The 13,877-nt window shown below is 40.5% G+C and overlaps 1 protein-coding gene across 5 annotated transcripts in view; it reads left to right on the plus strand.

Moving 5' to 3' along the window:
* Positions 1-13,877, plus strand: part of GRIA1 (glutamate ionotropic receptor AMPA type subunit 1) — a 375,264-nt gene that overhangs the window by 227,646 nt on the left and 133,741 nt on the right. For all 5 annotated transcript variants that reach the window (XM_073649840.1, XM_073649841.1, XM_073649842.1 and 2 more), the window contains exon 3: positions 13,226-13,465. In XM_073649840.1, the coding sequence (XP_073505941.1) occupies positions 13,226-13,465 (240 nt within the window). The remainder of the gene's footprint in view (positions 1-13,225; positions 13,466-13,877) is intronic.

Here is a 13,877-nt window from a genome sequence, read left to right on the forward strand (position 1 = left end):
ATATGGAGCACTTTTTAAAGATCGGATATCCCTACACATATTATCGAAGAAAATTTGAACCACGGGAAACATTGAAAAGGATGGTGTAGCCTGTGAAGGAAGTCTACCTGTAAATCTCTTACGTGACCGAGGTTCTTCATTTTCTTGCAATAAATCCAGGAGATCCTGAAAAGTCTGTCTTTCCTCAGTTGGTAGACCATCAATTAGTGAGGGCTGGTGGTACAAGAGTTTAAAGGTCAGTTGCCGACAAAACAAATATACGTCCTTGACCAGTTCGAATTTATTCAGGGTATTCATAGGGGAAAAAGACAAACCTCTTGTTAGAACAGACTTTTCAGTTTCAGAGAGAGTATAGGTGGACAAATTAATAATTTGCAAATTACCTTCCTCATTATCATGAGAACCCTTTGTGTCCAAGTTTACCGTCTTCTGTTGCGGGTCTCCCGTTTGTATGACGGGGACCAAACTCTGTACCCCCTGTTCCTCTTTCCTTTGGTCACAGGTACGTTTTCTTGTTTTCCGACGGCCCCTTCTGTGTCGCTTGGGCCTGAAGATAAAAAATCACTCGAGGAGGATTCACACCGTGTGTTCAAGTCCTCCTGAGGTCTGATCTCCACTGTGCCACGCCGTCTGTTGCCTCTATGACCCCACTTGAACATTCTACCATTGTCAAAGTCCATTTTGTCCCTATGGAACTTGTGTTTCTTCCCATTTATGATGTCTTTTTCAAATTGGTCAATGGATGCCTTAAGGCGTTCCTTGAAGGGAGCTACTAAGGTGTCATTATCAAAATCCTTCAACTTATTTTCTCGCCCCCTGATGTCCTCTTTAAGTTTAGTGAGTAACACTTGATCATGCTCTATTAACATATCTATTAAGATGGTGGAGCATCACGTACCTGTGACCAAAGGAAAGAGGAACAGAGGGTACAGAGTTTGGTCCCCGTCATACAAACGGGAGACCCGCAACAGAAGACGGTAAACTTGGACACAAAGGGTTCTCATGATAATGAGGAAGGTAATTTGCAAATTATTAATTTGTCCACCTATACTCTCTCTGAAACTGAAAAGTCTGTTCTAACAAGAGGTTTTTCTTTTTCCCCTATGAATACCCTGAATAAATTCGAACTGGTCAAGGACGTATATTTGTTTTGTCGGCAACTGACCTTTAAACTCTTGTACCACCAGCCCTCACTAATTGATGGTCTACCAACTGAGGAAAGACAGACTTTTCAGGATCTCCTGGATTTATTGCAAGAAAATGAAGAACCTCGGTCACGTAAGAGATTTACAGGTAGACTTCCTTCACAGGCTACACCATCCTTTTCAATGTTTCCCGTGGTTCAAATTTTCTTCGATAATATGTGTAGGGATATCCGATCTTTAAAAAGTGCTCCATATAGAGATAATAATCTAAGTAAAGTAGAGAGACGGGCACTTACTAAATTGACATCTAATCAGGAGTTTCTGATACGGGAAGCAGATAAGGGTGGGAACATAGTGTTATGGCCCAATGCATTGTACATCAAGGAAGTCAACCGACAGCTATCTAACACCATGTGCTATCACTTGTTACCATCAGACCCAACTTTGTTCTTTAAGGACAAATTGGATACTTTGATAGGGAGAGCTGGGTACAACAATATCCTAAACAAAAAGGAAATGGAATTCCTAACTACTCTTCATCCTGTAGTACCAACTCTTTATCTGCTTCCCAAAGTACATAAATCCTTGAGTGAGCCACCTGGTAGACCCATCGTTTCGGGCATTGGGGGTCTCTTTGAACGCCCCTGCATTTACTTAGATTTTTTTCTGCAACCACTAGCCCTGTCACTAAAGTCCTATGTCAGGGACTCCTCTCATCTCATCCAACATTTGAATGGATTGATAGTCCCTGATAACACCATCTTGGTCTCATTGGACGTGGAGTCACTTTACACCAGCATTGCACATGATCTAGGCATTAGGGCGGTCACGTATTTTCTGAATCATCGGTCCACAGGAGATCGTAAACATGATTCGTTTATCTTAGATCTATTGCATTTCATCTTAGATAAAAACTATTTTGTGTTCGATAGGAAATTCTATCGACAGGTGGCTGGCACCGCCATGGGTGCGAGATGTGCACCTTCTTATGCAAATTTATATCTGGGATGGTGGGAAGAAACGATAGTGTATGAAAATGCGATCTTTAAGGACAAGGTTCTCACCTGGCGAAGATACATTGATGATGTATTTTTTCTGTGGTCGGGTACCTTTGAGGAATGTGAAGCCTTTATTAATGAGCTGAATTACAATAGGCTCAACATTAGACTCACACAATATGCTTCCAATGTGGAGATAAACTACCTGGACCTTAAGTTAACTAAAATGGGTAACCAAATCTCTACTACTCTTTTTAGAAAAACCACTGCCACCAACAACCTGCTGCATTACACGAGTTTTCATCCGTTGCACTTGCGGAATGGGATCCCGAAAGGGCAGTTTCTCCGGGCCCGAAGAAATTGTACTACAATGGAGGAATTCCAGGAACAATCCAGGGATCTCACATGGCGCTTTCGAAGGCGGGGTTACCCACGGCACATCATTTCTGGTGCATTCCAGGATGCAAGAGGTAGGAACCGTGATGATTTATTACGGACACGAGGGGCTAGATCAGCTAGGCCTTTGAGCCTTATTACCACCTTCAATAATCAGTGGTCCGAGGTCCGCGATTTGCTTACGAAGAATTGGGGGATTCTCCTCAGTGAGCCTAAGCTTTCTAAGCATATCTCCATGACCCCGAAGTTGGTGGCTCGTAGAGCCAGGAACCTAAAAGATAGGCTTTGTCAGAGCCACTATACGCGTCCTTTCACTAGATTGAATGGAGGTGGCAAAATTTTTGGCACCTATCCTTGTGGAGGGTGTAATATTTGCCAGTTCATAGTGGCACAAGATGTGCTAACACTCTCCATCTTCCCTTACCAGATTCGCTCAACGGCTTACTTCAATTGCCGAACACGAAATGTAGTTTACGCCTTGATTTGTGATTGCCCAAAGATTTATGTCGGACAGACATCACAAGAACTCAGAAAAAGGATTCAACAACATATGTCCAACATCTCTACGGCCAGGAGGGATCGCGACAAGGACAAAACAATAACATCGGTGGCGGCACACTTTCTGGATGTCCATAATGGCCACCGATCTGGACTACAAGTTTTTGGCCTGGAACAGATAAAAACCAATATAAGGGGAGGTGATCGCACCAATGCCCTTCTGAGATGTGAGTCCAAATGGATCTTTAACCTCCAGAGTCTGGCACCCGCAGGCCTTAATAGTGAATTATTATTTACAGGCTTCTATAAATAGCCATGAGGTGTTTTTGGTTTCATTTGCTTTCTCTTTTTTCTTCCCCCCTTATATCTCATTCGACGAGTGGTGAGCATTGGTATCCATTCTTTCAAAAAATCTATATCTATTTGGGGTGATCCTCATATGAAGTGGCCTTGGACTATATCTCAGCAGCATGCTACTTGGGACATATTCCCAAGCTATTGAGCAATGTCTTTGGGTCTAACTACAGCAGCAAGAATTTCTTTTGGCCATATTTTGGCACTTACTAAATCATGCCCTTATCATTGACCTCCGGGAGGAAGCTCACTGAACAAGTGATCTACCCATCATTCGTTCAATGGGGAAAAGGGCCACAAGTACTGAGTGGAAGACGGAGGAATACCTGTCTTTCCCCTTTCATCATCTCGTTTATTTACCGGTGGATTGGAACATTGATGCATTTTAGCTGAATGGCTCACCATGGCTCTGACAGCATTGGTTTCCTCCGAGTAATTGGCTGTCTTCTATTTAATGGGACTACTAGGATGGACTTGAGGTCCCTCCAGGATAACAACATTATGGTGCTTTCTATATGGCCCTATATCTCAATCATGCACGTATCTGTGGTGGTCAATAGGGGTATTCACCCCATGAGAATAGAAGACAAAATGATAAAAGGGAAGGGAAAGGAAGAGGGAAAAGAGAGAAAAAGAAAGATAAAAGATAACAATAAAAATGATATATAAGTATATCCCTTATTTTATAGTGTCAAATATTTATGGTATTAGTCTTGGATTGAATCTCATTCCTTCTATGTGGTATATTCAATTGGTGTCCTGTATCTATCTGTGGACATGGTACTTTAGAGTTATTGATTGACATTTAAACAATGGTATTACCATAGGCCCCCATAGGACAGCAACAGTGCGATGCGTCATATATGGTCTCATTTTCTATGCACCCGGAGGGTTGTTCTGCCTTTACATTATTGACGTATTTATTTGTGGCGGTTACTGGTGGCAATAACCCCATCCACCAGTTGTATGCTATTGAGCTCTCTCTCTCTGTTGATTGAACAACATTGGTGCAATAAACTCTGCTTGCAACCTCTCCCGCCATATGTGGTATACGATATGGACATTCAGCTTCGTATATATTTTCATGGGCATTATTTGCTATTTGCTGGTGACATTCACTTACCTATATGGGTCTTGCTGGTCCCATATCATACGGGTGCGCGCTATGTGCCCTGGGAATATTGTGCCCATGCAAAGAATTGCCATTCTTATATATATGTTTCCTTCACAGTGTCCTTATATTATATTGTGATGAGTGCCTAGTCCAACTATTATGCCATTTTTTGCAGATTAGAGGTGTTATCACATTGACTACTCTGTGAGAGACAAGGACATAAGGGGACGGACGGTGATACTTAAGAACTTTATTTGCGTCATGATTTTTTGTGGCTAATGACATTCACACGCGGGCACGGGTCACTATGGTAACGTGTGTCATCTTTTTTGTTTAGGGCATGTGACATGACGATGTGTGTGTGTAGAGGGGAGGGCTTTGGCCTTCATCACATGCACTTCCGCTTTTCTTGCTTCTGCTGACACGCAGCGGTTCATCTGCTATCTGCGCATGCGCTAGTGTACTGGGCATGGGGCGCCATAGCAACGCAAGACGCCGGTAACTCTAGAGTTACGTACTTCCGGCTTTGCAGTGTGGACTTCCGCTTTTTGATGAATGGAGCCCCGGGCTCTACGGGCACGCAGCTGTCTCCTGGTAAATCTTACAATTATACAATTAAGTGGCTATTATATAAACTGACACGAGGAACTATACCTCATATGCCCCTGATGAAGCCACCCTGAGTGGCGACACGCGTTGGGCACGGGAGTCCCAGCTATACCTTCCCATGTACAGGCTGTATCCTTGTAGCACTTACCTGCCCTAGGTCCTAATGCAGATTTGGTTGTCCTACAAGCTTCAGGGGCAGATCTAGCCACGGACATTGCCTATATGTTTGCAGTTGTGGGGTAAAAGGTGGGGTATGGGCAATATATATACTCCTATATACTCTTATTTACACCTTTTTACTCATTACTATTGGTTTGGTTCCCCATATATGATGATTCTTATCTGCTGATAGGTGTCTGAGGTTATGTATACATATTTATATATTTTCATCTAATCATTTTTGCATTCTGTATGCCTCATGAGATTTTCTGTTCGGTATGTGCAATATAGAGTCTGGGGAATATTGACCACCACAGATACCCCGTTTCAGTCTGTGCAACTTATATCCTATTTTTTATTCACTTACGTGTATTACTATGCATCATATTCCACCAAAATATAGGAAGGTATTTTGTTATAGCTGGTTCCTCTAGTAGTGGCTTCTTCCACTATTTTTAATGGTGTTTTAATTGTCGGTCGGTATATTCTTCTGTATATGTGTGTCAGGATTTATATGTTTTGAATAAACTGATGTATATTTATGGTTAATTATTCATTGTTGATTATTTGGGTGATCACCGCTAGTATGCATATCTCCTTTTTTCTTTGATTGCCATGTATACTTTTAATAAACTTTAACCTTTGTTAATAGCATTATACACATAGGATATATCATGGATAGAATCTACTTTATTTGTCATCATGAGCCTACAGTATGTGCCAAAATTCGAATTCTGCAGTTTGCTTGAATTTGCCCAGAAAATTTGATTTGCATCAACTTTAGTGTCAGTGTTGATGTTGGTGTCTCCAACACCCCAGAGCATAATAAACTTATGTTAAAAAGAAATAAAATTGTACTCACCCGACCCACACCAATCTCTCACCTAGCCCCTGTTTGGTCATCTTCTTGGTCCTCGCACCAAGGCTGCCTTCACTGAGCCATCTTCAACCTCTTTTGGTTCCCCACATTCTTTAGCGTCTTCTGGCACTGGGCAGCTTTAGTTTCTCCTGTACGTCATAACGTCATGGCCTTTTTGGCGTAAAAAGACAATGCCGGATATTGGATGACACCAAAGATGGCCAAGTGAAGATCACATTGGTGACTGGACCGAACAAGATGATTGGACAGGGGTTGCATGGTTGTGTGATTATTAATTTCTTTTAATTTTTTTAAAGGGAACCTGTCAGGTCCCCAAACCTAATTAACCTGCAGATATGGGGCTAATCTGCAGGTTAATAACAATCTAAAGCTGTGCGGCCTCCACGCTAAAAGCAACAACTACCAGGAGGATATAAACTTTATTCCTCCTGGCAGCCTCCAGTTTTCAGTCATAGAGGCGTGCACAGAGTGACTTCAGTCACCAAACAGTAGATAGTGAGTGCAACTGTAAGCACCCCCCGGCACATCGACTAACAAGCATCACTGCTCTGGTACGCTGCAAAGATGGATGTCAGTCAATGTGTGAGGACTTGCTTAAAGTTGCCGCTCACTGTATATTGGGCGATGACTATAGCCATACCGGCATGGCTCTATGACTGAAAGCCAGAGACTACTGGGAGGAATAAAGTTAATTTCCTCCTAGTAGTTGTTCTTTCAGTGCGGCGACCGGGCAGCTTTAGAACAATATTAACCTGCATATTAACCCTTTATCTGTAGGTTAATAGCATTTGGGGACATGAAAGGTTTCTTTTAACTCCTTACCAGCCTCTTTGAATACAGCTGGCAGCCACTGTGATGGTTTCATGGGAATTGAATCACAAAAAAATTCTTATTTTGGCAAATCAAAATTTGTTGTGAAATTCAAAGTGAATTAAATTCGGCTTGAAGTCACTTGCTCATCTCTGGTCATAGACCTTTTTAGCAAATGATTGGCACCAAAGTCACCTCCAAATAAGATAACTTCTACTGATCTTTTGAAGCTCATTAGGTGTCATGGCTTGGAACCATTGGTGAATTATCTGCTTCTCTGATGACACAGTCAATTCTTGAGGTTGAAGATCGATATCCCTAAAAAAGAAAAACTATATATGTTTTTCTTGTTTGATCATCATTACTATTTTAGACCACCTTAAAGAGGATCCATCACAAGATCAAAAGTGGTCAGTTTTTGGGCTTATTTTATTCCTGCTGCTCCCCTGAGTATTTTTTTTTAAATCTGATATACAGTTCTAGATATGTGTTTCTTAATATGTAGTGCTAATTTTTATATTTTTTACCAAGGGGGCAGGGCTCACAGGCTAATTATGCAGAGAAGCCTAAAGACACGCCACAGAGGATCTTGTGAACCACTCCTGCCTTGTAAACACCATCAAAATCAGCACTAAATAAAAAGACTCATATCTCTGGAACCATATGGCCGATTAAAAAAAGGGAAAAGAAAGAAACTCAGGGGAACAGAGAAATAAAATAAGTGTAGAAACTGTCCAGTGTTGACCTGGTGTCAAGTCCTCGTTAAAGGGGTTGTCTATGGGTTTGCCATAACAGTGCTATACCTCTCCATGGGTTCTCTTTGGTATTGTGGCTATGCTCAATTTAGGTGAGTTGGACTGAACTGTATAATATATGCAGCTGCAGTCTAGCAAATAAGAAACCATTTAAATGTGTCTATAAAATATCTGTAAAGCATATTAAACCAGAAAAAAAAGCAAAAAAAAAGAAGAAGAAACTCTGTATTTTTTGATAGCGATATATAACAGCAGGAGGAAGAATATCAAATTCTTAAAAAATAAAAGAAGCAATAAAAAACAAAATTCAGTGGGATTCTGGCTGGTCACAATAGAAGTAACCAATTCACTAGAGCCTCAAAATAAATGGAGATTGATCCATAAAAAAAAATATATGAATGCGCAAAAATGTTTGCCATAAGAAATCTACGTGCCCTAATGATATAAATATGGATATAAATTCTATATATAAAAAAAAACTCAAAAAACATTGCAGGTCATGTGTGGTATACTATGTATTCATCTGTTGAGTGCAGTCAGAACTGTCATTGTAATGTTGAAGACAAATGAAAGCCATTAAGCTCTGGTCAATAGGGACAAAAACATTACTTTTCAAGTGCCGATCCATGAGTCATTTATATATATTTTAAACCCATTTCACTAGTCACATAGATAGATGGTAACGCAATAGAAGCTAAAATAGGGATTAATTGCATTTTAGGTCTGCTAGAATTTGTTTTATTGCATGTACACTGGAGAATACTTTTCTGTTTCTATATTTTTAAAACGGAAAAAAATATCTGAGTGTGAGTGAATCACCAAATAATAAAAAGACCTAATAAAAAATAGAAAAAAAATAGTGAGGAAATGTAGAAAATGCAGCTAGAAAGCAAATATGTGTATCAGTATTCAAGTTACTGACGCTGCCTGAAAGACAAAGAAGTTAAGGAAAATGTGTTATCAGAAAAGGAGTTATTATTGATTCAGGTTTTTATCTTTTATGTATTTTTTTAAACAATATATTATTAACTATATTAAAAAATATGTAAAAAAAAAATCTTGCAATTTTCACAGTGGTCTCTAAGTCTTATTCTAGAAACTCATACTTCCTGATCTTTACTTAAGGCTTTTCAGCAGTCTCATTATCATCATGCCATGATGCCTCCTATCAGAGTGTCTAGACGTAGTGAATGACAGTTCTGCCGCACAATCTAGGAAGGGGGAGTGCTGAGCTATCAGTATGTGATAGACAGCTCAGCCGTCCAATCAGGATCAGCGTGTGCCGGGACTTTATCCATATGTCTCTTGTCCAGAGTAATTACCTGGCTATATAACCAGCTCTCTGCCATTGATTTCTGCCAATTGTAGCTTTGCTCATGAGGTGTGTGTGCTCGGTGCTCCTTGTCTAATATTCAGATTTTTGCTGCCCGACCTCAGATTTTTCTTGACCATCCATTTGCCTAGCCCTTTTGTCATGATCCACTACCTTCTTGGAATATTGACTTTGGACTGTTTCCTGACTATGCCTCTGTCTCAGCCCTTGGCTTTTCACCTCGGACCTCTTGACTGCCCAGTCTCACAGCTTATCCTTATCATCACACATCACAGTCAGAATTACAGTAGAGGTAACAGCTGTATATACAGCGGGTAACATGGGATCTGCCATTCACAATAGGAGATGTCACAGCTCACCTTCTCCCCTCCCTTTGCAATGACCTTTGCCCTTATGTGAGTGTAAGGTGCCCCAGCGAGGTAGTCGTGGGCGAGCTGTAGCCCCCTCTCGCTATGGCACCCTACAGACAATACGTGTCCTCTCTCTGAAGTGTGGCTGTGTATGTAGTGCTCTTCACTTACTTCACGCCATCCGATCGCGGCTGTCTCCAGGCAATTTTCTTCTGGGACCAGGGCAGCAATAATTTCAGAGGACACGAGGTTCTTAACCAGAACTTGGACTTTACTTGGGGAAGAGGAATATTTACAGTATTTACAGTCAGATATAATGGATAAGGCCCGACAGGTAATCATCTCCCTCACAGGCGCCGTTAACTGCTTCAGCCCTGGTTCCCTCTTTAAGCGGAGCATCTCTGTGGCTATAATTCCTGGCCCTAGAGACTCCTCTGTATTAACAGTGAACGGATCCGATATCTCTCCCCCACGTCTTGGCTTGGAGTACTGTTTAGCTTCCTCTGCTGCCTGCAGACCAGAAGTGCCCCGTGTCCTCACTACGCTTTGGTGAGTTTCTACGGTGAGCGAACAGGACTCGTGCTCTTGCGTGGGGAGAACTGCGCACTGGGATCTCACTGTCTGAGGGTTCGGAGCTCCCGTCTACCCTAGCAGCCACTATAGTAAGGCTGTCTCATCAGGTCGCAATCCTTTCTTGTACTACTCTATCACTTCCTGATTCAGGAAATTAAAACAGAGACTTTCCTAATATGCCCACCCTCAGTGAGCTGTCATCACAGAACCTTAACCCATCACTGTCTATAGCTCGGCTAGCAGACTCATCCTGACATCTGCACCCCGAACAGTGGCATCTTGTGGCTGTTTTCAGGTACTACAGCCCAGAAGGAACTATACCAGGAACAAGCTCTATATCTCTCTAGGCTTGATAAGGGCACTAAGTTCCCCCTCTGCTCTACCAACCGGACCACTAAAGCTAACCCCCTTAGCTTGGCCTACCACAGTTGGGGAGGTCTGTCTTCAGGAACTCTTCCTTTTACTCTCTCAGTCTCAAGGGAAGGCTACGCCCTTCCCCACTATTACATGAGCATTCTCAGATTAGAAGCTTTTATATAAAACATAGTCTAAGGCAGTCTACAGTATAGATGCTAATGGCCCTGTGCCGAAAAAGAAGTCAGAGTCTTAATTTAGGCCTAGTGGCCAGTGTGAAAATTGCAAAATTTTCTAGTTTTATTTTTAATATAGTGATGTGAAAAATTAAAAAAAGAGTGATTAGTAGGTGAGGGTTGAAAGAAGGGAAAGTGGCAGGGGCAGAAGTCAGACTAATGGGGGATGCAATATGGTCTCCGAGGAGAGGCATATGGAAGACTTAAAAGGCTTTCGACAGGGACCTTTTCTTCTACTCTATTGGAAAGAATCGGCTCTGATTCCATGAAGACACTGTTCCTTTCACCAAAGGGAAATTATGTGGGGGCGTAAATTTAGAGGGTGGAGGGGTTGCAGTCGCACCCGAGTCCTGAGCCTCAAGAGGCCCAGAAAGTGCTTTTGGTCCATGTGAGAAGACCTATACTATTACTGACCCATGATAGTAGGTGAACCTGTTGGAGATTTTGTATTGGGGCCCACAAGCTACAAGTTATGCCACTTACTGCCAATTATGGTTGCCATATTGATGCAGGTGGTGGCAACCGGGTCCCTTTTTAACATATCTGTCTGGATCCTTGAAGGCAGTTCCCCTAGAATTACCCTGATAGCTTCATTGCTTTTCTAGATGTATCTCTTCATTAGATTTTTTTTATGGAGCTGAGGTGAGGGAGCTTTCTGATCTCCAGTTACAGATAAAGCTGTGTGGGAGATTTTCTTATTTTTTTTTACGACATCCATATATTTCCTGCTTTTTTTTGCATTATTGTAGAGCATGAGAGATGCCTGTTAAGAATTGGATTTTTTTGTTCTTGTCAGTTGTCGTCTTTGACTTACAAACTGGATTTGAACTTCTTTGAGATTTTACTTATTGCTTTAAGGCATCTACAATTTCAAAAGAAAGTTTATGAATAGTTTTGTTTTAAAATGTCCCAGTTTTCTCTATGTAGCTCCTATATGTTACCATAGTAACAGAATACAAACAATCTCTGTATAGTCTGATCCTGTAATCATACTCTTTCTCCACCCATCCCATTTCTGCTGTTAACTTATATTCGATGGATAATCAAACATAGGGGACAGAATGAAGAGGATATGGCTGCAGGATCAGACTACTCATAGAATGTTGTAGTCTGTTTCCATGGAGACACATTTATTTTAAGAAGTTTAAAAATGTATTCCAATATGTGATATGGTGACTATAAAGATAAATGTATGCTATGTGTGATTTCGGATTGACAAATAGTGGGAGGTTTTGTTTCCTGAATTTGAGAATCTGCAAATTATGGTTTGGAAGTAAACTCTTTGTTTAAAGAAGATCTTTCACCAAATTTTTCATGTTGAACTGGAGAGACGATGTAATAATGGCTGCAATGCTGAATAAAACTTTTTTTTATTAATTTCACTTTTCCATTGCTGAGATATTTGCACTCAAAGTATTTGGCATCTAAAGAGTTAACTTTCGTCAAGTCCAAGTGGGTGTTATCAGAGAGTTTTAACTTGGAGGCGTATACTTTTTCTCCCTGTATGATGCTGACCAATCATAAACAGGTAGCAACACAGTAGAAAAAGAACACGCCCCACATTATCTTAGGTTTCTCAATATGTGAGATGTAAGGATAGAGCTCTGATCTACTGGTCTAAAATATTAACGTGAATTATTTTTTAGGATTATTATTAGCAGTAGTAGTAGTATCTTTGTTAAAAACATAAGGTCCAATTCATCATTTGCTTTTGATTTTTCTCCTGTGGCATTCATTGACATTTTTGGGGCCAAATTCTTCAAAATGGTGCATGGGGTTCATCTTTTCTGCGCAAAAATAAAAATTGTTCTTTATTTGTCTTTAACCCATTTTTTTTTACTTTTTAGCGCAAAAAGTCATTACATTTGCACACATGAGTGAGACTGGAGAGCATTTGGTCCAAATTTTTGCGGCTTTTTAGAAAGTAGCAATTATATAAAATAAAAAGCTGGAAACATATATAAAATAGACTTTAAAAGGGCTGAAATTGAAAGAAGAATGAGGTGTAAAAGGAAAAAAGGCAACAAAAAAAAACAAAGCAAAAATTAGATTCCCCAAAAAGTAAGACGGGAGAAACGATCCAGCGGTAATAGAGGCTTTCTTGAAAAAATAAAATTTAACATTTATTCAAGTGTAAAAAAACTCCAAGTATACAGGTGATGCAGTATAAAATTATTTTAACAGGACATACTAGTTTCGACACTCTGTCTTACTCATGGTAAGATGACATGATAGACCATGAATGTCGAAACTAGTAGGTCCTGTTAATACATCACCTGTATACTTGGAGTTTTTTATGCTTGAATAAATGTTACGTTTTATTTTTTAAAGAAAACCTCTATTTCTGCTGGATCGTTTCTCCCTTCATTTTTGACCATGCCTGGTTTCTGATAACTCCATTTCTAATACGCCCAACTATTTGGTGAGCTGATCTACCACTGTTTTTTTTCCAAAAAAATAGGAAGGACAAATTAAAAGACAAATAAGGTATAAATGAAAAAGAAGAGAACATCACCAAAAACTGGACAAAAGAAGGCGCAAAATCAATAATAAATTGGGACGATGTAGATGAAACAATTTGTCTAATATAATAAACTCATTTTGTGTAGTAATTATGAGGCTTGTGGACAGCTTTCTGACCTCTGTTCTCTTTTTTTCCAGTTTGTTCACAGTTTGCCAAGGGAGTGTACGCCATATTTGGATTCTATGATCGGAAGACAGTCAACATGCTGACATCATTCTGCGGTGCTCTCCACGTTTGCTTTATCACCCCCAGCTTCCCCGTAGCCACATCCAATCAATTTGTTCTACAGCTCAGACCGGAACTTCAGGACGCTCTTATTAGTGTTATAGAATATTACAAGTGGAAAAAGTTTGTGTACATCTATGATGCAGACCGAGGTAAGATGGTTCCTTGGTTCATAGTCTGGCATGGGAGTATAGTCAGAGAATAGGTTATAGGTTGTATCCAGTCTCTTTAAGTTAATGGTTCACAATTAGGATATGACGTCCATCAATATTAGATTGGTGAGGGTCCTATTGTGCAGCAAAAATGATCAGCTGTTTAGAGGGCACTTGCGCGAGCGCAACATCCTTTTTGATGTTCGCGTAATTTTGCAGAATTTTTCATTATTTCCATACTCCCATTTACTTGAATATTAGGCAGCTGGTTTTATTATAATGGCCCTTTAGGAACTTTCAATAAAGGGATTCCTCTTATCGAATTGGAGAGTAAATGGAGCAGAGGTCAAGCATATGGACTTTCCAGAATTCCGTGTTCAGGGTTCCGAAGTCTCATTCTTGAGATCGATGG

Source organism: Phyllobates terribilis, unplaced genomic scaffold (genome assembly GCF_046119375.1).
Source record: "Phyllobates terribilis strain yellow unplaced genomic scaffold, ASM4611937v1 Scaffold_10__3_contigs__length_209671492, whole genome shotgun sequence".
In the NCBI taxonomy this organism is placed as follows: domain Eukaryota; kingdom Metazoa; phylum Chordata; class Amphibia; order Anura; family Dendrobatidae; genus Phyllobates; species Phyllobates terribilis.